A 27,935-nucleotide genomic window follows, 5' to 3' on the forward strand; every position below is an offset into this window, starting at 1 on the left:
AAGGGTAAGAGACCAAGCAGAACCCTTGCTGGGTTAATAGGTTTGAGCAGGGCATACAACCATAACCAGAGTTAGGGTTAGAGAGGGTGTGACGATTACGAGGGAGGGCGATATTAGCACTGATTTTAATACGTATTGGAAAGCATTATACACCCCACAGAAACACCCCCCTTAGAAGCTAATCAGATGTTGGTTTGGTCAAGTTTCCCTCCCATGGATAGAAGGGAATTTGAGGGTGCAGCCCTCCTCTTCCTCCACTGTAGGGAGGACAGAGAAGGCAGCGACTGGGGACGCAGGATCTGAACCTTCATGTACCGATGATTTGAAAGGAAATAAACACTTACTCCACAGCTGCTATATATGAACGAGGCAGCAATTAATGGCAGACATCCTGAGGACATTAGGAAGCTCTCACTATTCGAGCCGGACGATAACAGTGGCTCTTACAAAGCACTATGCATTTTCCTTATTGACTATTACATTCTGGTCAGGGTAATAGCAGACCGGATGCTCCACTGATACAGCTGTTTCTGTTGCTGACAGACAGACCAGGATGGCTTTCTATCTGGTAGGTTTACATCCTATAAGATGTAGCGTGCTACTCGACGAAAAGCGCCTCAATGCCTCGTCATGGGTAGTAAACACTATATACATGCAATTCACAATTACGGCATGTATGTGACTTCAAGGACATCTTTGGGGGTTGGGAGTCAGGATTGAATCCCAAGCAATCGCTGCTCGTAGTCTCAAACCTTATAGAGAACTTGTTTCATACATAGCGGAAAAGGCGCAAAGTACCATTCTAGCCACATTCTTGTAAATAGACAGGGTCTCCATTGGCAAGAAATAAAATGAGGAAACAAAAAAATAAAATATAAAACCTACTAGTCATAAACCTGTCTTGGTACAAAGTAAAAGTACAAAACTTTGTGTGTGTGGAGCAACAATTAAATACAAAATATTTTCTATAAAAACTGGTTAGAGGTAAAGCTCCGTGTATAGGGATACTGCTAAATGAGTAAACAAACAGGGACTGAAGGACCAGTATCCACTGTGCTGTCCTCTGTGACTAGCTGTGGGGCGCCTTCAGTGCATACAGTGATAGAAATGTTTCTTCGGTAGGCTATGGAAAGAATTCCCTTCAGTTATTATTTTTTTTAAAGAATTATATAAAGAGGCTTTGGTCTGTAACTTGAGATGATAAATGACAAAGAAGTGCAAGAAGAAAAAAATGCATGAAACCAGGACTTCTCGAATCTGTGTGTCCAGGATCTGATAGCAAATCTGTCCATCTCTCATGCAATTCGGAAAAGACCTAAAAAACATCTCTTCAAGGAGCGTTATCGCTACATAGAAGAACTGACTTGTACCTACCTGCTTTACTGTGTATAATCTTTACTGTGTATGCTGCCGTTTCCCAGCTGGATTTAAACTATATTTGTATTGTTACATACATACAAAATGCTTCTTCATGTACTTTTAAGGCCATTTTTAATTTTCAGTTGTTTTATATGGAAATACATTTAATGTTATTAAAAGATACAAAGTAAGAAAAAAATATTGCCTTTAAAAAGTATTTTTTGCATATAATTGTAGGTTTTTCCCCCCCGAGATCCCACGAAGGTGGAGTCTTTTGGTGTTTAATACCATTAATATAGATCTCATGAGAGACTGTCGAAAAACGATGGCGATTCTTTACTGTATCTTATGTAGACTGCAAATACTGTTTAGTGGTAGCGTGTGATTGTTGCTCTTGATTAGAAAGACTATGTAAATTAGCAATTTATTCTTCTGGCATTCACCTTACCAGTGCCAATGAGGCCTGCAAACTAGAAGGGCAGAGGGGGTCTCTACAAACATTGTATGTAAGACCATCAGAAAAGCGATCCCGCATTTACGATGAAAATGAACCCAATAGGACTCTGAATATGGTCTTGCTTCAAGTTTATTAAATAAACATCAGTAAAACTACATATTTATTGTGGGAATCTCAGCAAGAAATATAGAGTTAATTTTGCGATCAACAACAGAGTTTGACTTTACACAAATGTTGATAACTATACTTCTGTATCCTGAATCTTCTTGTAGATTCACGATCAGTAGGGTGTCTCTGCACATGTGCCAGGTCCCAAAATACATTTTGAATAAATACTACTTCAGCTCTTAAAATAATTTTGCAATAATTCATTAGCTGTCTTTTTTTTTTAAAAAAAGACAATTAATCAATCATTTATCACAGAGATTCTCTGACAAAAAAAATTCCAAACATGTATTCTAAAAGTTTTCGCTCACTCAGCAAAGACAGTATGTGAAAATAGACTTTACAAATGTTTTGCAAAAAAGCAGACTCTGAAACGTAAACTAATAGAGGCGCACATAAACATCTCATACAATTTATTTATATTTATTTATTTATTTATTTATTTATAACACTTATAAAGCGCGCTAATACCAATCGGTGTCCTGGAGCTGAAGTGATAACTCCCTAAGAGTGGGCCTTCGGAAACTAGAGGGAAAAGAGCCATGTTTTCAGGTCCTTCCTGAATGCCAACAGATTCTCGCTTTATTTAAGGGTAGTAGGAAGGGAGTTCCACGCCATTGCTGCTCCCCTAACAAAACTCCTGCCGCCCCAGCGCGCCTTCCTGATGCGGGCTGTTTTAACCAGCCCCAAACTGGCCGACCTAAGTTGTCTCCCTGGTCTGTACCATTGAAAATGATCCTGAAGGAAAAGAGGGCCAAGACCATGTAGTGCCTTAAAGACAATACAGAGGGCCTTGAACAAAATCCGCTTCCGCACCGGGAGCCAGTGCAGCTTCTCCAGTTCCTTAGTAACTGAGGAAAACTTGGGCAATCCCCCAATAAGGCGGGCAGCCGCATTTTGTAGGACCTGAAGTTTGTTGAGCACCCCCTGTTGTGCCTCCGAGAAAAGACTATTACAATAATCGAGGCGTGAAAGTACCAGGGCCGTCACCACCGTCTTTCTACTTCCCTCCGGTAGGAAGGGGAGAACCTTCTTAATAATTCTCAGGGTCCAATATATGGAGGAAGTCAACACCTTAACTTGGGGTTTAAAGGAGAGTTGGTACTCAATAATGACACCAAGATTCTTCACCTTTAAAACCGGGGAGGGCGGAGGTCCCATATCAATAGGCCACCAGTTGGGACTCCAAAGGTTGGTGTTTGACCCAAAGATAAGCACCTCAGTCTTGGAGGAGTTCAATTTTAAGCAGCTTTTTGCCATCCAGGAACTGACTGCTGACATGCAGTCCTGAAACCTAGCTGCCACACCCACCTCTGTCCTCGGTAACACCGAGTCCAGAATCCCGGTGTCGTCTGTGTAGGATGTTAGCTCAAACCCAAAGGATCTGATCACCGGGGCAAGGGAGGATACATAGATATTAAATAAAGTGAGGCTTAGGGAGGATCCCTGCGGGACCCCCCCGGGGAGCTCAAAAGGTCTTGATTCGAACTCCCCCATAGCCACCACTTGTACCCGGTCTGTTAAGAAGGCTTTCAGGATGTTAAGTGCTTGACCTTGGACCCCGCAGCCCTCCAACCGATCCACCAGCATAGCATGGTGGACCGTGTCGAAGACCGCAGACAGGTCCAAGAGTATCAGCACTGGCTGGCCCCCTTCGTCAAGCACCTTCCGGACCTCCTCTGTAGATTTAATAAGAGCGGTCTCGGTGCTGTGACCTTCCCTAAACCCATGTTGGGCCGGGTCTAGACCCTTCGAGTTACGCAGAAATGAGCAGAGCTGGACGTTCATAATTTTCTCAATCAGCTTAGCCGGCAGCGGCAGCCTGGATATTGGCCTATAGCTGTTGGGGTCCGTGGTATCAAGCAAGGGTTGTTTGAGGAGTGGGCAGATCGAAGCCCGCTTCCAAAGTTTAGGGAAGTCACCCTTCTCAAACATCAGATTGAATATGCAAGCCAAGGAATCAGCAATGGGAACGGCTGCCAGCTTTGCAACTGATGTAGGGCAGGGATCTTGGGGTGAGCCTGATTTGGTTGCCATCAGAAGTTTTAGAACATCATCAGCCTTGACTGGCTCAAAGGTCAAGAATTTAGCCCCCAGGAGTCCGGCCGGAAGATTCCCGTGGGACTTCTCCGAGAGACTCTGGGCCACCAGAGGTTCAAGAGAGGTAAAAATTAATTGAACTTTTTTCAGGAAGACGTTTGCTAATGATTCACAGAGTTCAATATTAGGTGGCACAGTCACAGATTTAGGAGAGGTCAGGTTGGCCACTGTCTCGAACAGTTCCTTTGCTGAGTTCTTGGCCTTCTCAATGCGGTCAGTGTAGTATACACTCTTAGCTTTCCTAATGCTATCTTTATAGACCCTCTGACTAACTTTTAATCTCTGTTTATCTGGCTCGTTGTAGTTAGCTCGCCAGATCCGTTCAAATTTTTTGCATGATGCTTTGGCTTCTCTGAGCGTGTCAGAGTACCATGGAGCTGATGGCGCCGACCTAGTGGGCCGACACCTCTTGGGAGGGGCCAACTTATAACAGGCTCTATCAATCCACTCAGTGTACTCGGTGGTAGCTATGTTTACGTCTGCAGACAAGGCCGACCCAGAGGCCGTTAGCAACTCCTCCAGGGCAGTGCCATCGATGTTTTTCCAAGCCCTGCACATCCTAATTGTTTGCCCCTCACACAGAGTTGTCTTAACCCGAGGGCTAAAGATGGAGAACAGCACCACCCCATGGTCTGTCCAGGGCAAGGGTTCAGCTTTGGAAAATACCAGATCAGGATTGCTGGAAAATATCCCGTCTAATGTGTGGCCGGCCTGGTGCATTGGCCCAACTACCAACTGGGTCAGACCCGCTGCAGACATCACATCAGCTAAAGCCATGGTGTCAGCATCAAAAGTGTCTTCTAAATAAAAATTAAAATCACCAAGGACGGTGAAAGAATTGGCACAAAAGGCTTCCTCCAGAATACTACCAACTGTATCAAGAAAAAGGGACTTCGTCCCATGAGGTCTATATAGGAGGCAACCCTTGAAAGATTGACGATTGGAAAGTTCCAGCTTAAACCCCAAGGCCTCATATGCTACGGAGATAACTGGAAAGAAAAGTCCTTGAATGGACGCCTGATAGATGATAGCCAGACCTGCGCCCTTATTCCCTGGTCTATCCATGACACAGTTCAGATAATTCGGTGGCGTAGCCTTTACCATGTCGGGACCAGATGCAGCTTCCGTCCAGGTCTCGGTGATAAAGGCTATTTGGGCATTCATGTCCAGAATCAGCTCAGCACACTCCAAGCTATGCTTTACCAGGGATCTGGCGTTAATTAAAATACAGTTGATAATTTGGTCTCCTCGTCTTTCCTTAGTGGTGGAAGTACGAGTGAAGGCCTTGGTTTTAGCCCCAATAATAGGAGGGAAGTTCCTTTTACATGAAGGACAACATTGCAGTTCTACCTGTAGATCTTTATCAGGAGACATCCTTGGGCACCCAGTCCTCTCACATCCCCCCCCAGGTTCCACAGCTGCGCTCTATTATAAGTGCGCCTCCTAAGAGAATCTGGAGGAAACCGTCCAGGGGTTGTGGCGCTGGGCGCGGACGGGCGCAGACGGGCTTGCCTTTGGCGCGTAGTCGGCGCGCCCGCTGTGCGGGCGCAGTCCTATGGCCATTTTATGGGGCGGGAGGAGGGCGTGAGGCTGCGACAACTAGTCCGCAGACCTTCCCCTACCTCCAAGATGGCGGTTCCCTGTGCCCCCTTCCGGGTCAGCGCCTAATCGGCTGCGCGGGGAGTCGGGAGATGGTACCCAAACAGTAGATAGAACCGGAGCCACCAGCCAGCGTTTTTACAAGGAGTTAAAGTGGTAAGTGCAATTTTAGATAAAAGCGATAGCGCAAACAGAATAGTAAAATGAATTACATTAAAATCGTGCAATCCACATATCAGATAAACATTAGCTCGAATTCCAACCCTAAACCCCCGGCTTTCCGCCTCAGGGGAGAATCAGAATGAGCGTGGCGATTGCCTGCTTGCTTTATGCCTCTGGGAGGGCGTGAGGCTGCGACAACTAGTCCGCAGACCTTCCCCTACCTCCAAGATGGCGGTTCCCTGTGCCCCCTTCTGCGTAAGCGCCTAATCGGCTGCGCGGGGGTCGGGAGATGGTACCCAAACAGTAGATAGAACCGGAGCCACCAGTCAGCGTTTTTACAAGGAGTTAAAGTGGTAAGTGCAATTTTAGATAAAAGCGATAGCAAAAACAGAATAGTAAAATGAATTACATTAAAATCGTGCAATCCACATATCAGATAAACATTAGTTCGAATTCCAACCCTAAACCCCCGGCTTTCCGCCTCAGGGGAGTATCAGAATGAGCGCGGCGATTGTCTGCTTGCTTTATGCCTCTGGGAGGGCGTGAGGCTGCGACAACTAGTCCGCAGACCTTCCCCTACCTCCAAGATGGTGGTTCCCTGTGCCCCCTTCCGCGTCAGCGCCTAATCGGCTGCGCGGGGGGTCGCGAGATGGTACCCAAACAGTAGATAGAACTGGAGCCACCAGCCAGCGTTTTTACAAGGAGTTAAAGTGGTAAGTGCAATTTTAGATAAAAGCGATAGCGCAAACAGAATAGTAAAATGAATTACATTAAAATCGTGCAATCCACATATCAGATAAACAGTAGCTCGAATTCCAACCCTATACCCCCGGCTTTCCGCCTCAGGGGAGTATCATTTCGACCTCTATCTAATCCCGCTATCAAGCATTTGTTAGCATCTTTTAAGAATGAAATCCAAGAGGAAACATTCGTAGGGAGGTAAGGTCCTAACTTAGGCAATCAATAATTTGAAACCAATGCTTTTGTAAGATGGTTTTTAAGTCTGTGTTTTGCGGTGCATCTTTTTGACTAGAAATTCCTTTCCACAGTGAATGTGTTACGTTCACTCGATGTTTAAAGGCATTTTTCTCAGAATCTCAACACTTTTTAAGGTACTAGCTTTTTTTATTTATTGCTTTTTTCACTTAAGAGGCATTCTTAATTCGAAATCCCTGACCAGCATGCCACCTCTCTGTCACGTGACGCACCTTAGGTGAGGAAATAGTCCAGGCTGGATAACAGCAATGTCTGCATGTTCTGCCTACTAGACGCTCACAGTACAGTGAGGAGATCCCTTGACGAAGGTTAAAGGTCTCTGAGGTGCTTCACTTCAGAGCTAAGCTTGGAAAAGGGAATAAACAAAAGGGAAATGGTCCAGAGTAGTCCCTTCCAACTGAAATGTCTGATGGATGCGATTCCTTCACTTTGGCACTCGTGGAGACCAGGTTTGACATTCTACAGGGATCAAATATGCAACATCACAGACAATATGCAACATCACACCACTCATGCAGTAAATTTAAAAGGCAAGACCCTACTTCTTGTTTTACATTTAACTAGTTATACTCAGATAGGGGTCATTTTGGCCAACTGCTCCAACCCTCAATTTGTCAAAATAGTTTACAATATATTATATTGAAGCTATGCACACTCATCCCCTCTTCACTAACAACAGATATTTGATTCAATGTAGAGGGGATATGGTCCCTCACATAAAGCGAACAACCTTTTATTGTTTGGCTATGGAAGAAGGTATCACTCTATGGGTTAGTCAATACCCTTGCTTAGTAGAGCACTCATGTAGGCTCAGAGATGGACTCAGATGATCCTGGACAGTGTCTTCATCACTTAAATCATACAATCACTTCAGCACTTGATGACCAGGTCTCTTTCAAGACTACTCAGGTCAAAATCAAGTCTGTGCAACATAATGGTTTTTGATGATGGAGTTAAACATAAAGAAAAATACTCTTAATGGCAGGTGCTTTCTTCTCAGTGCTGCCTTTAGGGCCGTTGCTCCGACCTCAGTCTGCCAAGGGACCCTTTCTTCAGCGGGGCTATCTCAGTGCCCTATCGGCTCCACCTGCCCTGCCGCACCTCTGCAGACTCGACGGCAGGGCCGGCGGGGCCACGAACTGCTGAATCGGCCAGGCCTCCCTCCAAGTCCCAGGATATTCTCTACCCGAAGTACATCGGCCATGCCAGGGCTCCTCCAGGTGAACCGGCCTGCAGCTTCCTGGATTGCTGAGGGCTTCAGGCTTTGCATAACTTTTTCCTCCCGTGTTTGGAGAGAGATCATTTCTTGGTGTGTGGCCCCCTCCTTTTAATTCAACAGTGTGGTGAGGCCTGACTGCTCGTGCTGCAGGTGTGTGACAGACCTTTGTACAAGCAGGTCTGAGAGCCTCTTCCCTCACAGTCGGCACCGGAGAGCAGGATTAGGGAGGTCGTGTCAATGTTGTGCTACTGCGTCAGCACCTTCACAATGTCGCAGACTGCGTGGCAGGGCGGAGGAACGCATATCGACCTAGAGGACTCTGTGTCCACGCTAAAGGGGGAGGTGTCTCGTCTGACCACGGCATCCCGCAGCATGGAGATCCGGGCTGAGGATGTAGAGAACTGTCACTCTGGGAAGAAGCGGTCTGAGAGCCCCTAAGGTGGCAGATCAGACTTCTTCCTTGCTAATTAGCAATGATGCATGCTTTTGGTACCATTAAATAAATGTCTCTCTGTTTCTGAGCAAACCTGCTATGTCTGGTGAGTTTCATTCTTATGCTCCTGAGAGGGTGCCAGTATTTCCCCATCAGAATGGTGTCAGAATGTGGGACATATTGGAGGACTGTAATGTCACCAGTTGGTAAGTGAGATGTAAGCTAAATAACTAACTTGGCTTGCTGCAAGTGACCTTTCAGTCTTTCAAATATGTATTTAACACATAGTATTAATAAAAGGGGCATTGACTGGCATTTAAAAAAGACAGGAGACTGTAGAGAATGTTTTTAAAAATATTCTCTGTATCAATATACTAATTGATATGTGGCATACACTGCCGGAGAGCCTGGGTTAGAGAATAATTTATGTGTACCTACACATATAAGAAGTAGTAAAGTAGGTGACTGATAAGTAACTAAGTTACTTTATGTCAATAAATATTGACAAATGGCTAGACCCTTTGGGGGTTTTATAAAATCCATTTTCAGTAAACCCTATGCTAGGAGGGGGTATTGTTTTTACCCACAAAAAGAAACCCTCCCAGAATATAGTGAGTGGAGCTTCTAATTTGCTGGTTGCACCGGAACACAGGGAATAATTTTTAAATATAAGTAGTTATGTCATGTATGAATGACTGCATTTGAATAGGGTATTGATCTTCAGTACTGAACCTCTAAGTTTCCTTGACTTGTATAAAAAATAAATTGCATTAGTGCGTGAGAGAAGGAAATGGGTTTTTATATACGATGTCTCTGGCTGGTCCAGTACTGTTGATTTCCCTCTTTTTAACTCATTCTATCCCTCACTTAACACTTTTCCCTTGCAGGAGACTTTTTGAATGTATCTTTCAGGGTGTACGCGCACATTATAAGTACAAAGCAGACATTACAAGACAGGATCTCAGATGAAAATCATGGTAAGCGCACTAGAAAGCTGTTTAAAAAACTGTCAGGAGAGAAAAATTCAAATGAAGGTAAGAATATGAAGTATAGAAAATATGTTAAGTACTATGGACAGTGAAGCAGTTGCAAGGTATAGCATATAAGAGGATACTGGTTTTACATACATTGTCCTATATTCTACTTGTCCCTTTTGTGCCATGCAATGCTGCAACAAATTATGGCAGCAATCTCATTATATGAAAGTTTTGTTATAGCATCTCTGATTATGCCAGGGCTCATACCATAGTAGGGGTTGAATACTAGCAACTCCCTTATGTTGCCACGTTTCTGCAGGTCTACATATTGGGGCTGAAGTTAGTGGTAAGCAATTAGTTCAGGGTTGTAATGCCCTTTTGAGTCTGTGCAAAAATAGTGACTTGCATGTTTAAGGGTTTTCACTAATTCTACTCAAATATTCTCAAAATGAGAGGTTGGAAATTTACTCTTGACAGTGGCAGATGTAAAACTTCTTCCAGGGTTAGAAAAAAGTGGTTGGGGGAAAAGTGGGCTTCTAATTAGGCCTGGCGTTAGCCATGCCCTTTTGTGTATATTAAAATTATGCCTGTCACTATCTCGCTATCTGCTGGCATCAGTGTGAGTGGCTGTATTCTGCTCTTTCACAAGGAACATATTGACCCAAAAAGTAGTTTTGTACAGTGCACATAATTCCTGTGGCAATGTGTAATTTTTCAGACCAAAACGATTTTTACTTTTGCCAATATAGTTAGAATGGTGAGGGGCCAGCAGCTCCAACACTGATAGGGTTTTTAAAAAACCATGCCTCCAAAAAGGCAGGCATTGAAAATAAATAAATAAATAAAAAGACTGACCTCCAATTTCAGACCTACTGGCTTTGGCAATGCTTATTTATTTTGTTTTCTATAAATGTATTTAGACTAGTTAAACTGATTTTCCGATATGACTAGTTTGGCATACATCCTCATGTTACTAGGAGCATTATACATAGCCTCACGGAAACCACTGTCCGTAGAATCAGAGGCTTTTTGGCAGCCGCTGTTAACCCAGGACGTGTCAAAAAGGGCAGTAAAGGTCAACAGAAATAGATTTGTAGGAGTGCGGGGGAGTGGTTTGGTAGAGACGGACCTGGTTACCTCAGTGTGTATTTAAAACTAATTGTTGCATGATAAATGCTAATGACTGTTCCTAGGAAAAGGCACTAAATAGAAAAAAGTAGGCCTCACAGAGAAAAAACGAATTTGTGTGTTTTTACAAACCTAGGATATAACAAATATTAAAAATAGATGTAAAATGTTGCATCACTCTTGAAAGTTTTAAAATAGAAATTGATTATTTTGGATAAAACAGAAAGAATACAAGTCAGGACTTCCTATTCTGCTTTTCCATATTTGTGGATCTCATAGTAAATAATTACTTATTTCTAAAGGGTGAAAGAAAATTTCCATATTTCAGTGACAGCTTCTGTGCTTACTCCAAATTAAAAAGGTGAATATTACGTTTCTCTAGCAATCACAGTATTACTGAATATTAGGGCACTTACAAAGATATGCAAAGAGTAGCTATACAGATAGGAGAATTACATTGCAAGCCTTTATGCAATATTTTACTTTTATGCACAAGAATTCTGGGCGCACTATGGCATTCAGAAAGCTGAGGCTTTGAGCCAATTTAAGAAATGAATAAATGAGAAGGAATAAAAGTGTACCCTACCTTTCATTTGTCAGCATACAGGCTTTTCAGTCATGCTTCTCGAGGGATACTATCAAATGTGATCGTACCTTTTAAAATATCACCACGGAGGCACGGACCCTCAGTCTTGCTTCTGGAGTTCTTTAAACAAATAACCCACATTGGGAAAGCCTTGGGACAGCCAGCTGCCAATGGGTTAAAAGGTCACGGTCCACATTTGGAAGCCTACCAGGGCTCAGAGCAAGGTTTGCCTTTGACATTTTGACCTCTGAAACTTTTTGAAAGACGAGATGGCAGCACAGGGAGAGAAGGAGAAGTTTGCGTACTTTTTTTTGGCAAAAGCAAGCACTATACGCACTCATGCTAAGGGAATTGCTGGTTGGATATTCATGTTTAAATCGCTTAAATATGCTATTTACTTCCTCAAAGTTTGTTCATGCCCAGTTTCTACAAATAGGGGTTGATAGTGTTGACAGAAGTGAAACCTGTTTCAGGTTTCCTACTGTCGAAATGGGGGGAGGAGGCTAGCTCCTCTACAAAGTAAGGGTAAGAAAAAATATGGTTGCTCTCTCTCTTCCTCAATCTCTTTTGAGCCTGTCTAAACGGTCTATGAAATAGCCATGAGACATTTAATTGGCTATTCAGTAATACTGTTTTAAAAATTGTTAGCATTAATAAAATGAATATATATGTGCTATATTACTGCCCATCCTGTCTGATGTTTTACTGAAAGGATGAGTAGTCTACATTGCTTTTCCCTTATTTGACTTTTAAGGGAAACTAGATGTGAGTAGTTTTGTTCTAAAATTCTGCTTGTAATGTTGAAGAGTAGTTTAAACAACTTAAATTCCTTTATATTAATTACATATCCTGATTCTACCATTGTAGGGTACAACACTACAGGTAAATGTTCATTTTGCTCTAATGATGTCTAAATCTATAATGTGCCGAGGGAAATTAGGGTCAAAATTAATTCTCAATTCATGATAATAATATTAGGGATATCGTCATTAGTAATTTAACTACATTTAATGAATGAAAGATTTTACATAGTTGTTTCAATTAAATTATGGCCTTGATAAGGCCTTCCTTGTCATGGTCCGACGTGTTTAGTGGGGCTTAGAGGACTACGTCTCCCAGCAAGCACTCGGACACGCACCGGTTGTTGCCTGGAGGACAGGCGGCTATATAATACCAGCCACCAGGAGGATCCGGTGCTTGTCACTCTTCTGGCCTGCTGGAGCTGAAGGCGGCTCCTTGTGTACATGCCCCTGTTCTTCCTGCGCCTGCCCGCATTGAACTCCGACCGAAGACTCGGTGTCTACGCGCCTCCTGCGCCTGCCCGCATCACACGCCGACCGAAGACTCGGTGTCTACGCGCCTCCTGCGCCTGCCCGCACCTCATCTCTGTGTAGCGGTAATTACGCTACTACCTGTCCCGCATAACTACGGAAGGTACCCGGGCCGCTGAAGGAAGCGCCTCGAGGTACCGCTGCAAGCGCCGTCTAGGGGCGCCTGAGCTGCCAATTAGGCTTTGTTTTTGCCCTTGCGGAATTGGAGGGGGCTCCTGCCTTGGTATAAACGCGGTAGGAACCGGGTGAAGCTCACGTATGCCCAGCTCCCCGAAGTCCCGCTCTTACCCAGCGCCATACCCTTACAAGGGAATTTGTTTATTATTTTATTGATTACCACGGTCTCTGCCGACCAAGGGCAGATCAACGGTGGGAACCGGGGTGGCTCACGGATACCTAGCTCCCCGAAGTCCTGTTGTCTCCACGCCCTCTCTCTGCACTTTTGTTCCAGAGCAACAGGTTCACAGAACACGCTCTCAGGAAAAGAGCTTCGCTATCCCTGAGTGAGTTCCACAGTGGGTGGGCAGGTAGGGGGAATTGGAGGGGTTCTTTCTGATGCAGGGCTAGCGGAACTTACCTGTCTTTTGTGCTGCTTCCCCCCCACCTGCAGGGATTGTCAGAGACGCGCTCCTGAGAAGTATCAGGAAGGTGACCGCAGACATTCGTTTGAACTGTCCTACATTCCCGGTCTTGGGTTCCCCAGCCCCTCCGGCCCTGCTCTGCTGTAAGGGGCTTATATCTCCTCCGGTGGGACAGTGTGGGGGGGACTTCGAGAACTAGTCATCGCTCCCGCTGGATCTCGCTTCCAAGGTGAGTGCACCATTGGGGGACCACGACATTCCTGGAGCCTGATTGGACACCACAGATCTGTTTAGGATATCACTGTTTTCTTGAGAAATAATACCCTTGTAGGAGATATGCAGGGTGAGTTTATTCCACTGAATATTATTATCAAGGGGTGCAGCGTAGATACCAGAGAGTAGATAAGAGTATGGTATCAGTTTTATTGTTGCACAGTGTTTCAGGATGAAGAGATCAGACATGCCCAAGGAGAATCTCATGGTTCCACTGAAGTGGAAGATGTTTGCACTAATGTGGGAGATAAAGGGATACATTTCACAACTTTAATATAAATAAATATAATTTTGCAACAGTGTATATATATATATATATATATATATATATATATATATGTATATATATATATATATATATATATATATACACACACATATTTTTAATAAATGGAATTTACTCACAAATACCTAACGATAGGTTAGAACAGGGCACTTGCTGTTTGCAGCTTCAGTAAGGATTCTCTGTTGTATGCACACCCTGTAGACCATGTATGGATGTGTTGAGAGATGATGAATGATGCTGTTAGACTGCAGTTTGTTACATATGAAAAGGAAATGGATGGATGTACACATAACTAACAATAAGGTTATAGATTTAGGGAATGGAGAGGTTTGGAAAAAATGCCCTCACCATAAATTGATATTTAAAATAAATAAGATTTTAAAAAGAGAGGCTGGTGAAAACATGCTGTCCCCATAAAGTAATTACCTTATGAACTTGTGGTTCCCTTAGAGCCTGTTGTGCCTGACACCAGTACGATATTATTATTTATACCTGTAGAGGCAGAGTATTTTTCTCTCCTCAGTGGGTTTTAGCAATAAAGTCCATCCACTGGGTGAAAACCTCTGTGCTGTCATAATGGGATACCAAGTCCACTTCGTTCACTCTGAGTCCCAATGTCAATCCGCAGGCAGTAAAGAGAGACTTGGGCCACCTATGCCTGGAAGGTGGTGCATTGTCTTGCAGTAAGCTGATGGCTTCCTGTGGCCTCTCCATCACTTGAGGCCTGTGAAAGACTGTGACAAAAGACACTGAAGCTCTGCTGAACTACCTCCAGGAGAGAAGAGAAGCCTCATTGTCAAAATGCCAGCGCTGCCAAAAAGAGATGACTTACCTGGGTTTTGTGATATTCCAAGGGACCCGCAGCATATCACCTGACATAATTAAATTGTTTCAGGGCATTCAGCGCCTGCCCACCAAGAAAGGAATGATGTCCTTCCTGGGGATAATGAACTGCTGCCACCAATGGATAATGAATGCAGATGCTATGAGTGTTACAAAATGAACTTGCAAACTGTTTCAAGAAATTGAAAGAGACATTGTGTACTGCACCTTCATGGGGACTGCTGGACTGCCTGACTATAAACTGCCTTTCCATCTCTGTTTCAGAGCAAAATAACATTTGAAATGAAGTGATGCTGCCAATGATGTGCTGACACAGCTGGAAAAGAAAGGCCTGTGGGACACAACTATGTGACTTTGCTTTCTGCAGTGATTAGGGATCCGCAGCTGTGATGGTGGAGAGGACGGCTCTCATTGTGTTGGACTATACCTGTATTGTCTAGGTGCCATATTTGGTGCAGTTGTTGCTGTCTGGATCGACACAACATTTGTCTGCTAGCTGGCACACAGGTTATAATTGCACCATGTAAGATGTCCACCTGTTAAATTGGCAAAAGTATTACCTGTAATAGGTTATTCTGATGAGATCCATTCTCTTAGAAACAGATAAGACCCCCAAGTAAGTTGGTGTTGAGATTGTAGAAAACGGCACCACGCCAAGATTAGACACCATTAAAAAAGGTAGACTATAGGAGTAGTACACTGATGGTTCCTCCAGCAGACTGATAGACACTGATTACAGAGCAGGGTATGCTATAGCAATAGCTGAAGTGCAGCTCTGCCACTTGGAACATCTACCCAATAAGATGAGCTGTATGCTGTAACAAAACATGAATACTAGTCAAGGGTAAAACTGTTAACAGTTAAACTGACTCACATTATGCTTTGCAGTTCTTATTTGTGGCCAGCTGTGGAAGTACCACGGATGCATAACTGAAGCAGGGCACCTTATTAACAAGCATTTACAATGCATTGGTTTCGCCTTTGTAAAAGTTAGAGCTATTGGCATTGTAAATGACAAATTTTGTATTTATGTGTTGGTTTTGAAAACAGATAAATAAATGGCATTGTCATTTACAATGCCAATAGCTTAATCTCTCACAAATGTGAGACCTATTGCATTTGCACACACACACAGAGCACAAACACACACACAGAGCCACACACACGCGCAGGAGGCAAGCATGACTGACAACATGGTCACGCAGGAGGCAAGCAGGACTGACAACATGGGCGCACAGGAGGCAAGCATGACTGATAACATGGGCGCGCAGGGGGCAAGCATGACTGACAACATGGGCGCGCAGGGGGCAAGCATGACTGACAACATGGGCGCGCAGGGGGCAAGCATGACTGACAACATGGGCACGCAGGGGGCAAGCATGACTGACAACATGGGCGCGCAGGGGGAAAGCATGACTGACAACATGGGCACGCAGGGGGCAAGCATGACTGACAGCATGGGCGCGCAGGGGGCAAGCATGACTGACAACATGGGCGCGCAGGAGGCACGCAGGACTGACAACATGGGCACGCAGGGGGCGCGAAGGAGGCAAGCATGACTGACAACAGGGGCGCGCAGGGGGCGCTTGGCATCACACGTCAATCACCACAAACTGTTACCACGTACAGGCGGCCGGAGTAACAGATCAATCAAAGAAACCATATTTAAAGACCGCAGAGATCAGACCACTGTGCGGGCGGGCGGGCACACCCAAATACAGACACGTTTACCCCGTACACCCAGGTAGCATTATAGGAGCTATAACGTGCACACGCAGCGCTACAAAACAGGGGATTACTATTAAACGAGGAGGCACTGCTGAGAGGGGGCAGCAGGAGTGGCGGGGGGGTAAGCACACGGCACGAGGCTGAGGACAGCGGTCAGAGGTGAAAGGGCACCCGGTTTTGAAGAAGGGCACGGGTGCGAGGTCCAAGAGTGAAGGGTGACGAGAGAGTGGGTAGGCCACGGTAGAGAGGCTACAGGACAAGCAGGGTGGAGGATGGGGTGGACACGTCAGTGAGACAGCAGGACAGGCAGGGTGGAAACATTAGTGAGACAGCAGGACAGGCAGGGTGGACACGTTAGTGAGACAGCAGGACAGGCAGGGGGGAGGGTGGGGTGGAACACACGGGAGTGGTGGAGTGGGAGTGAAAGATGACACTGAGAGCACCAGAGCGAAGTCTGGCCGGGCCTCACGCCGGGCCTCACCTGTACTGAAGAAAGAATGGCGCCACTGACTTACCAAGATCGAGAAGCAGCCATGGGCACCCTTCAGTGACTGCTGCACACATGGGCAGCAGGCAGCGCATTCCTCTGAGAGCCAGCGGGACCCGCAGACAGACAAAGGGGGCCAGTGAGGGCACAGAAAGAAAGAATACTTTTAGAAGGGCCGGTGACGGCGAAAAAAAAAAAAGCATTACGGGCAGAGCTCAATCTCCTGCGGGATACAGAGCAGGGGCTGAAATCACTCTCCACCGGGCGCCATCTTCAAAGAAATGCGACGGCGAGAAAAAAAAAGCATTACGGGCAGAGCTCACTCTCCTGCGGGATACAGAGCAGGGGCTGAAATCACTCTCCACTGGGCACCATCTTCAAAGAAATGCCCAAAACAAACCTTGACAAAAAAAAACATCCGCCCACCGCCGCAATGACGATTGCAAGGGGGGCGGAGAGCGAAAAAATCGCGGGAACGCCCACGAATCTGCTCGGGGAATGAGTGACGCATCTCTGTTCCAATGGCTAGCTTCCATTTGTGGAGCTAGCCAATGGAACACAGAGGCGGGACAAAGCCCCACACTGTGCAGCGGATCGCCAGGCGAAACCTAAAAATGGTCCTTTAGTAAGGATCTTGTTAAAAGCAATACTATTATATACCAGGATAGCGGTAATAAAATGTGAAGCCTACACAGGAGCTAATACTAAGTTAGCCAAAGATGATGCCATTGCTGACACCGCATTAAATGAAAGCATGTTACAGCCTGTGCAGATGGGACTAATGAACAAAGCATTCCAAAAATACAGCTTATTCAGAGACAATTGTTGTAAGCTAATGCAAAGGAAGCACAATGGTCTCCAACAACAGATGAACATAGAGGGAGGATCGATGATGGATGTGAGCTGAATAATGAAGAGACTGGAGCAGGGACCCTCTGATATTGCACAAGGGAGGATGAATGTGCAGATGGATGTTGCTTCCCAGTAAATGGATTTAAATATTTGCTGGTGTGGGTGGATATGTTTTCAAAATGAATGGAGGTGTATCCAACAGGGAAGAATAATGCAGCAACTGGGGGGCAGTACTTCAGTAAAGCCATCTCTACAAGGTTAGGACCCACCAGGGCATAAATAGCGATAGAAGGAGATCACTTAGTGACTACATTTATGCTGAAGAGGTTGTTTTTGGGAATAAAGTATAACATGCATACCCCATACCACCCTCCAACTTGAGGCCAGGAGGAGTAAATGAACTCCAAAATAAAAATAAAAATAAAAAAATATATTATTAGTAAAAGCAACTGATAGAACATTCCTGAAAGGGCCTGATGCTCTGACTTCAGTACTGCCTGCAATATGGCAAAGACTTCTAAAGTGATTATGGATACATGGTCATTGCGAGAAAAATAAAAGCTGTTTATTTTAGTTCTAGGTGGACTGGACCACAGACGGTGAACCAACGTCATGAATGGATTGAGGGGAGAAGATGCAAGGCAGCGCCCCAACGCCTGAGAGGACGGTACCAGAAAGTGATGACCTTCTGTCACCAGAGGACCTGAGCAACACAGCAGTGAAGAAGAGGAAAGACCAGACCATTTCCACGATCCATGAGGGCCCATCATAAAGTGTCAGAGGGACACGACATCGACATCTACTGATACTGTTGAGTGAAGTACACATGATGATCTGCACCTGCACCTGCACCTGCAGAAAAATAGACTGAAAAGGACAACGCAGGGCAGGTCCGTGACACAGCCCCTGAACTAGACAACTGCGGACCAGGGGGAGAAGCAGATGACCACTCACTGCGTGCCTTTAAATTACTGACACTTGCTGAAAGTTCCCAGGAACTGAGTGACTAAAGTGACACTGTAGCACTATGCATTGCGCAGAGAAAATATTTGTTGGACACTTACTGCTGGTATCACAACAGCCTGCTGATATAATACTGATCTCATCAAGATGTATCAATGTGACAATACATGCATTGTATGCAAACACTGTGTAATGCCATCCAAAGATATGTAACTAATGTTTCATATATATATATAAATATATATATATATATATATATATATATATATATATATATATATATATATGCGCCGTCGTTAATGTCTTTTTTTTGGGGTCTAAATAGCGTTGTGGTTGCACGTAGGATTACGTTGCAATGTAGGGCTTTTCCTGTCCGATAAAGCTCTCACCCGGAAGCGAGACCGCCCGCAGTCTGCTCACGAATAGCGTGCCGTCGTTAATGACATTAACAACGGCACGCTATTCGTGAGCAGACTGCGGGCGGTCTCGCTTCCCGGTGAGAGCTTTATCGGACAGGAAAAGCCCTACATTGCAACGTAATCCTACGTGCAACTACAACGCTATTTAGACCCCAAAAAAAAGTGTCTACAATATAACCCCAGCAAACCGCTGTGAGACCGAAAGCATATCAAAGTCTCAACGGGCGTTTGCAATGTGAGGTGCGCCAATTGATCATCTAACTCGAGATCAAGTATCGGAGGAATTTAGGAATGCCCGGTACTAGCAAAACAATGAGATATTCCATATATTGTGGGGATTTATAATTTTTAATCCTGATGAAGGTGCTGGATTGTAAACCAAGTTGCCTTGGGATACCCTAAGTCATTGAACTTTACAACGTCTCCATCTTAAAGATACTTATACGAGTTTGGAGGTAGATTGACTTAAGTCGGACGATAGTATCCCATTCTATTTCTATTTTTAATTGAAACGTTTTTATGCTTCATTCCCACTGTATGATTATTACCTGTATGTATTGTAATAGGATATATTGATCATTCCTTTCATTTTGAATTTTATTTAATGTTATTATAAATTGTGTATATTTTTATAATTTTTGACTATTTTTGCATCATCTTCGTTGCTGCTCAAATTGTATGTATGAACTGATTAGTGTGTGGTAAAGTTGCAAGTCTTTTCTGCCTGTTTATGATTAGTCCAAAGGGGACATTATATTGGACATATTGTCTTTTGGAAACCCTACCCCTTTGGTTGTTGGGGTCCCTTTCTTTGATTAGAGAGCCGATCCCTCCACCAGGGGCCCTTCGCAATTGATGAGTGCAAAAATCCTTAACTACAAGGACAGGGATATTGTCCTCCGTTTCGCCTACGAGTTGGCCCCCACGAACTTTCAAGGGGAATGCCCATTCCGGCGCCTTAATGTTTGGCAACTCATGGACAATGATACAGCAGAGTTTCTGTCGCAAGAACTGGACTTCTTTGTGGTGCTGAACGTACATTCGGTCCCACGGCGAATCCGGGTGAATGGGGTCCTTCCGCGGGTGTTCCCGATTCAGTGGGGAACCAGGAAGGGGTGCCCCTCTTCCCCACTTTCAGCTCTTGCGATTGAGGTTCTGGCAACGTGTTTTCACTGCGATGCAGAATTGCAGGAGTTCTGGTGGAGGAAAGAGGTTGATGTGCTGCTCTTTCTACGCGACCCGGCGGTGGCGGGCCGCAGAGTACTATACATTGAGAACCTATATGGCCAGGCCTTCGGCTTGTTGGTTAATCATTCGAAGTCCATACTGATCCCGTTGACCAGTGCCACGCAGGGTCTTGGCTGCCGCATATACTCCTCTGTAGGATAAACTTCCTCTACCTCTGTATTCACATTGCACTCCTTCTCACTCTTGCCTGGTCCCCTTGGAGAGGTACACAACTCTGCCAAGTGGCTACATTAGTGGGGTTTGGGAGGTGGGACCTGATTGATATTTCACATTTGGGCGAATCGCACATGCGGTCCTTCTAAAAAATACAGGCCGACTTCCAGTTACACCGTTCTCAATTTTTCAACTTCCTGCAGCTCCAACATGCTCTGTTGTCCCACCGGTCCTCCCTCGGGGTAGTTCCTGAATTTAGTCCCATGGAGCCCAAGGTTCTTATGGGTCCCCTGGGCCAGGGAGGGGTCTCCAAAATATATTAGTCCATGGTCAACAATTCCACGGAATTGCTTACCACTCTTCATACCCGCAGGGAATCCTGGGTGTGCACTGTAGAGGACCGGGAATGGTGGGAGGAGTTCATGGCCCCGAAAGAACTAGCTATATCCTCTTGGCTCCGGTTGATCCAAGTGAATGTTTTACATGCCATGTACTTGACACTGCTGCAGCTTTGGCAGGTGGGTAAACCTCCATCACCCGCCTGTCATGGATGCAGAGCTGACAGTGCAGATTGTTATCATGTAGTCTGGTCTCCTTGTTATATACGGTTACCGGGGCCTGAGCCATGGGAGTTCTGTCTGGGGAATTGGGAAGACCAGTGGACTGTTCACCCTGTATTGCTCTCCTGGGATTGCTAAATGACCTGAGCGGGAAGCGATCGTAGAGGCATCTCGTGGACTTGGCGACCCTGCTCGCTAAGCGAGATATAGCCTGAAACTGGACCTCGGCTGACGCCCTGGACTTGCAAGCATGGCAACAGGCTATGGACTGATGTGCTAAAATGTAAGAACTTGTGTACGCAGCACGAGGCTGCCCACATAAACAGTGCAAGATATGGGGCATTTGGTGAGTCTAATTTGGACTTCAGGGATTGTTCAAATGATTCGGGTAAAAACATGCGGCTACGGGGCTAGTTGTTTTGCTCTGCCGGTCATGTTTATTGTGTTTGTCTTTGTCTCGAAAACCCAATACAAAAATAACTGAGCAAAAGAGTTGGCTTTAAAATAATCAATAAAATAAATATATTAGGACATGTTTTTTGTTTTTGCATTCGGTGACAAGAAAAAATGATGCAATAAAGGCTCCATACTACTGACCATATAAAGACTGCTGCCATGCTAGTGCCGAGCACAGCAACGCAAGACTTTTCCCACTTCCGGTCGGACTCTCCAACAAACAGTGCTGTTTGCAGTTCAACCCGCGCACAATCTAAAAATGAAATACATAAAAAAAATTAAAAGCAACTCGCAGAAAAAGATGATAATATAAGGAGTAAGTAAAAAATGTGCATAAAATATCATGCCTACCCTCCAAATACTGTTTACGTTTCATAACTACTAACTACTTAAACAACTATAAAAATGAATATGTTGTCTCTCCGAGCTCGAAGCAACTTTGCGATTGGCAACAAGATACATGGAAGCTATAAAACAAAATATTTTTGTTTAACGTGTTCGTCTAGAAATAGTTTATGAATGCTGCCTCTTACCAATAAAATGTTTAGGATTTCACAAACATGATTTTAAGTACGCTTAAACAAATGTGCTAAAATTACAAATTCCTTTAAACACACAATATTAAAACGTTGAGTACAGGTATACAACGTTGAATAAAAAGCACCAGGAGACAGGTGAAAAGATTGGGAGCTATTTATAGTAAATTGATTAGATCCATTTAAATGATGTTTATTGCTTTCATTTTACATGTTGTCCTTGCTATATTTCCAAACTATACTGCCAACACGATGGGGAAGTTATAAATATGAAGTTCCTAAAAATGATGTTGAAAAGTCGTCGCCCTTTTGCAGGGTAGATACAGCTGCTGGTTCCCATGGTGGACCAGAGAGGCACACAATGTTTTATCAGGGCTCGAAAAATAAAAAAAATTGTACTAGTCCTGCAGGTCTAGTACCTTGAAAAATCTCCTCGACCTGACTGCAGCCTACTTGACCTTCTATCTCTGAAAGAGGAGCAAATGTGACAAGATAACAAGATATAAAGGCATCTTTATTGCTCATTAACTTTTTGAGTAATAAAAATGCCTTTAAATCTGGTTATCTTGTCACATTTGCTCCGTTTTCAGAGACAGAGGACAAAAGTTAGATTGTCTTCCTACTCGCCAGAAAGGGCGAGTTGGACCTAAAAACAGCTCGCCCTCATTAAATTTAGCTCGTATATGGGAGCGGTCGAGTGGATTTTTCTAGCCCTGTTTATGATAGCGGCATGGTTGCCTGGAGACCATTTGTTTATCCTTACAGACGCTACTTATTTTAGTTTAGACATCTCACTCGAGACTATGCCACAGCTCATCAGAGCTCTTCACTGTTGCCTACTTTTCGCCAGACAGAAATCGACACTTCAGAGCTGGGGCGTTACAGATCACCTTTCCACCAAAGCAGCTGAGAATATAATGGCATTGGCCATCAAGAGGGGGTCAAAGAGCAGACAAGATTCCCAAAGACCAAACAAAATGATTATGGTTTAACTCTTCAATCGACTGTCTAAAGCCCATGTATCTACTGGCGGTTCTCGCCTGTGAGGGCTCGCAGACTATGATATGCCAATTTCACCAAATGGAATGGTTGTTGGTCTGTACAGATGAAGTCCATCAAACTTTAATAGAACGTCTTCACACTAGTTTACATGTTAATACTAATTAAAGAATCACCACTAGGTAAGAAGTATTGTGACCATGTGATATTGTTTTGTGAAAAAATGCCAGATTACACGCAGGAACTGGACAAGCTTAGGAGAATTCGGCCAATAACACAATGTTATGCTGGAATGTCATGAGATGGAAATGATTATACACAACTAAATTAATCCAGCCATGTGTGCATGTATTTAGAGTTTCTATCTGTCCCCAAAGGCGTATGAAATGTATACTTTAACTTCCACTTCACCCTGAGTGTGTAAATATATCACTGTAAAGCCCCCCCCGTACCCTTGGCTCTAGTACTGCTAAATAAAAGTATTAAATAAATGAAAGGTACAGGTAAGGTGCTTTATTATGGCAGGCTTCATGAACGTCTTGTTTATTGTTTAAAGCTGAACTTGTAAGAGTTGTGTTTACCTATCTAAAGGCATTAAGTAGTTCTTTAAGTCGTGCCAGATATAGGACACCTCTGACAGTTCCTGGTAGCTGTACCCTAGTTCATACAAAACTGGTTTTCATTGATGACTCTTGTTAATCTCATATCTACCTTAAAAAATCCTTGCACGTTTATCTATCAACCTCATTCCAAAGCGCACCTTACTGCATACCTGCACCAAACTAAGGGGCCTATTACGATGGAGGATTTTCCGCATCCTCCGGGCCGGCGGAAGCCACCACCGGCCCGGAGGATGCGGAAAATCCTCTGCGGACCCACCAAAGACCCACCGCCACATTAGGATGGCTGGTGGGTCCTGGTTTCCGTCCGCAGCTTTTCCGCCCCGGTTGGCTTACAACCGCGGCAGAAAAGCTCTAATATGGTGACGGTGTCTCTCAGACACCGTCAGCCATATTAGGATGGGCTGTGAAAAATGCTTTTCCGCGGCGGTTTTTCCGCCGTGGAAAAGCATGTGTAACTTTACTGCGGGGGCCCGTTGCGGGCCCCCTGGGTGAAGGGGGGGTTGGGGGTGCACATGGGGGGTACCTATGGTACCCCCCTGCATTTGTATGCAGATATCGCACGGTGCCTGCCGCTTTCTGCATACAAATGCAATGTATGCATTTTTACCATTGCTGCGGATGCAGCTTGAAGCCGCACCCGCCGCAAAGGTAAAAATAGAGGATGTGACCGCCAGGGTGGCGGTCACATCCTAATTGCACAGGAGGGAACTCCTACTCTATGGTGGCGGACGTACTCAGGTCCGTCCGCCATCATAATCGGCCCCTCAGTCTGCACCAGTTTTGTGGGATAGCTCTTTGTACAACGAAAAGAAAATCTCCCAAACAGATGAGTGTTACTTACTGCATTCATCATAGCAAGCTGTGAGGGGTAGGCCTTACAGGGGAACATTATTTTCACTCCACCGATGGTGTATTCAGAAAGTGTTGCCGCCATTCTCTATTTCTTTGTACTACAGGCACTTGTGTGAACTAAAATGAACCAATTAAGTCTGAAATAAAAAGCAAAAACATTGCTTCAGAGAAGATCAATATATCTTCCTCACAGTAAACTTATCAATTAAAATTCATTCAATGTAAATTTTTTTAAATAACAACCGTAGTCTAAAATGATTGAAGCCATATTCCAAAATGTAGTGTAATCGACATGTGTACCTTGATTCACGCATTTAAAAAAACAATTATCCTCAGAGAGAACTAAATAAAATGTGCATGTACCAGTGTTGTACTCAAGCAAGAAAGAAAAATAACTCTTGGAGGCACCTGATGAATTGATATCACCTTATTTATTTATTTTACACTTTAAAACTCACAGTTCTTGCTAATACCATTCAGGAATGCCTCTGTGTGCTAGTGACACAATTGTTTTGTCTTTTTCCAACAAATGTATTGTAACTGTTATTGTCACTTTCTTAAGGCAATAATCATGGACTCATTCTAAGATGCATATCACAAATAACGATGAGTCACACTGGAAACATAAATAGGCAATGCCATTATCTAATCATCAAAATTAAACAGGTATTCAACACTTAAAATCATTTTCTGCCTTACGTTTGGAACTTCACATCAGTTCAACCTAAACAAGGGTCTCATAACGACCTTTTATTAAATGTTTCTTCTTGACTTATTTACAATTACCCATCATAATATTTTAACATAAAAGCTCCATAGCTAAAAGAGCTCTTAAAATGTAATCCTCCTACGTGCAATACCTCTATGAAGAGCTCAAGATGACTTAGAACACATTCATTTCATTTACACGGTGGGAGACAGGACGAAGAAGTACTGATACCTGCTGCAAAAGGACTTATGAAGGTAGATGTTTACTAGTAGTCTCAAATTGCATGTGGACCGAACTACAAGCTGGTACTACTGATAATTCCCATACCAGTAAAAGTATGGTAACCTATTTATAATATTTCAATATTATTATTTTTGCACAACCTTAGCAGAGTGACATAGTTAACGGTCCTGAAGAATGCCAAGAACCTTTCTGGACTACGAAGGCAGAAACATGTCGTACTAATCCTAATAGGGAATATCCATTACCCTATTCTCACTGAGATTTTTAAATCTATCCACTGGAGGCACTAGTAAAGATTAATCTTGCCCACCAGGAGATAGTTTTAACTCACATTTAGCTTTATTTTTGTATACACTCTGCCCCTCACTCTGCCCAACATTGGATGAAAAAAACACCTTGCGCTCCTCTTCTACGAGGGCGTTGTAGCCCACACTGGGTACCTTGCGGTCCCAGTGTGTAAGAGGGAACCCAATGATTAAGCATATCACCTTAGAGTGAGTGAGGGTTCTTGTCGTAACACATGAGTGCTTCTGTCCCTACCCCCTCCTCATAACGTTTGGTTGAGTGTTTGGATATACCATCTGGTTACCTTTTGTGAGTAGAGATTATATGGAGTGGTACCGTAGAAGGCAATAATTCTTCTCTCTGGAACCCCTATAGTGAAATTATATTCTATATTTCTAATTAATTCATTTGTAATTAATCATTCCTTTTCGAAGGTCTTTCAGTATCGTTGTTTGACTACCAACCTGCACCGTATAACTGCCTCTTTGATTGCATGTTGGTAGTGCCTTAGGAGTGCAGTGAAAGAAAGCAATCTCTTTACCTCCTCGTGCTGCATCGCTCACAAGCGCATACAATGGGCATTCTAGAATCCTTCGTTTGATGACGTCTGCTTGGGCTTTGAGACCGGTTATGACATCATTCACTAGATGGCCTCTTTATAACGTGTTACAGCGTATAAACCGGATGCATGTTAGCCTGGACCATTTCAGATCACTGAAGCTGAGACATATGCTGTGAGGTTTAATGTACAGAACTTAGTACTGTCTGAGAAACAGGACCTATTTTAACATGCTTTAGCATCCGTCCTTTGGGCTATCAGACTATGGCAACAGAAGTAAAAGAGTGCTGGACAGATGGCAGAAACAGGGGATATGAGAATTATGAGAGATGAGAGATAAGGAGCAACAGACATGACAAGCGGTGAAATAAGTGTTGATGTTGATAATGCTGAACTAGATCACATCAAACGTCAGGAGAAAATGAACTGGATAAAGAAAGAGAGACAGTATCCATCCATCTGTTGTGTTGAATAAAGGAGCCCAGGCGTGAAGTAGATGGAGACTTCTTTATTCCAATCTTAAACCCCCAAGACAGCAGGGGAGTGCGGGCACAGCCGCTAGCAACAGCTTCTCTCATCCTCTGCCCACCACTCTAGAATCTAGCAGACGCTTGAGCCTTAACCAGATAACAATCCGAGGTGACTCGAGCAGTGCTCGAGCACCAACACAACACTTCCCCCTCCCAATGACAAAAAATATATATTAAAAAAACACAAAAAAACATATGCAACAGTCAGTAAGATAGGTTACAAAACCTAGCTCATAGCGAATAGTAATATTTTCTAGTTTTATACAATTATACATAATATGTGATTTGATCACATATTATGTGATCAAATAAACTTTGTTCATTGTAAAGCGCTCTGATATCCGCAAGGATCTTGTTCGCGCTCTATAAAACCTTCTAAATAAAATAAATAAAGTAAAGGAAAATGGATCAACTCTCACTTGTTTCCTCCCTAGTGCGGCACAGAAGACCCATACTGTTTTTCAATGCAACAATTGTGTATTGCTATATGTTTAGAGTGTGAGGCAAAATAAATCACCTGTAGAGATCATTTCAAGTCCTACAAGATCCAATTTCTCTAAAAACAATGATATAATCAGAAGAAGCCTTTGACTGCAACTTGGACGATTTAACTCCAAAACTGAATATCAAGCACACACAAGCAAGGGGAAAGTGGACTAAAATTAAAATCAACATCAACATTTGTCCCTAGGTTACGGAAAGAATTTATAATGAATGTTTTTCAGCAATATGTAATGAGAGCCATTAATAGAAAAGGATCCAGTACCTTTCATGAAAATATGAATGTTAGAGATACAATTAAGAGTTGAGGAATGACAACCCTGTCATGAATAGAAAGACTGTTAAGCAGAACAGTGTTGCAATTCTTAATTTCACAAATTTCACAGAACCTAGATAGCAGTTTGATGACAAAGCATGCTAAGAAAAAGTTAAAAAAGAGAAATTAAAAACAGTAAAAGGCAAAATGTTCCTTATTGGAGAAATGGTACAATCTGGATCTTTTATGTGATGATTAATATAGCGATTTGAAAGTAGTGAAACTCACAGTGAGTAATATGTATTTTACCCAATACACATAAAAGAGGATGGCATCCACCAACAAGACACCTAATAGCTCTGTCATACACTGGCCAAGCTCCCACTACCATTGTTCTATGGTCCTACAAATATCGGACGTGATGCTATAGGTGAAATCCTTGCCCAGTAAGGTTTTATTCTATAATGCCACACTCTGGATT

General features: G+C 43.8%; 1 protein-coding gene across 1 annotated transcript in view; it reads right to left on the reverse strand.

The window, feature by feature from the left end:
* BRIP1 (BRCA1 interacting DNA helicase 1) overlaps window positions 1–27,935 on the reverse strand; it is a 1,630,984-nt gene that overhangs the window by 1,528,910 nt on the left and 74,139 nt on the right. The window contains exons 2-3 of the mRNA XM_078679817.1: window positions 24,361–24,508; window positions 21,503–21,614 (exon numbers count right to left, since the gene is read on the reverse strand). Coding sequence (XP_078535943.1) covers window positions 21,503–21,614; window positions 24,361–24,453 — 205 coding nt within the window. The 5' untranslated portion in view covers window positions 24,454–24,508. The remainder of the gene's footprint in view (window positions 1–21,502; window positions 21,615–24,360; window positions 24,509–27,935) is intronic.

The sequence above is a fragment of the Lissotriton helveticus genome, chromosome 3_1 (genome assembly GCF_964261635.1).
Source record: "Lissotriton helveticus chromosome 3_1, aLisHel1.1, whole genome shotgun sequence".
Taxonomy (NCBI): Eukaryota; Metazoa; Chordata; class Amphibia; order Caudata; family Salamandridae; genus Lissotriton; species Lissotriton helveticus.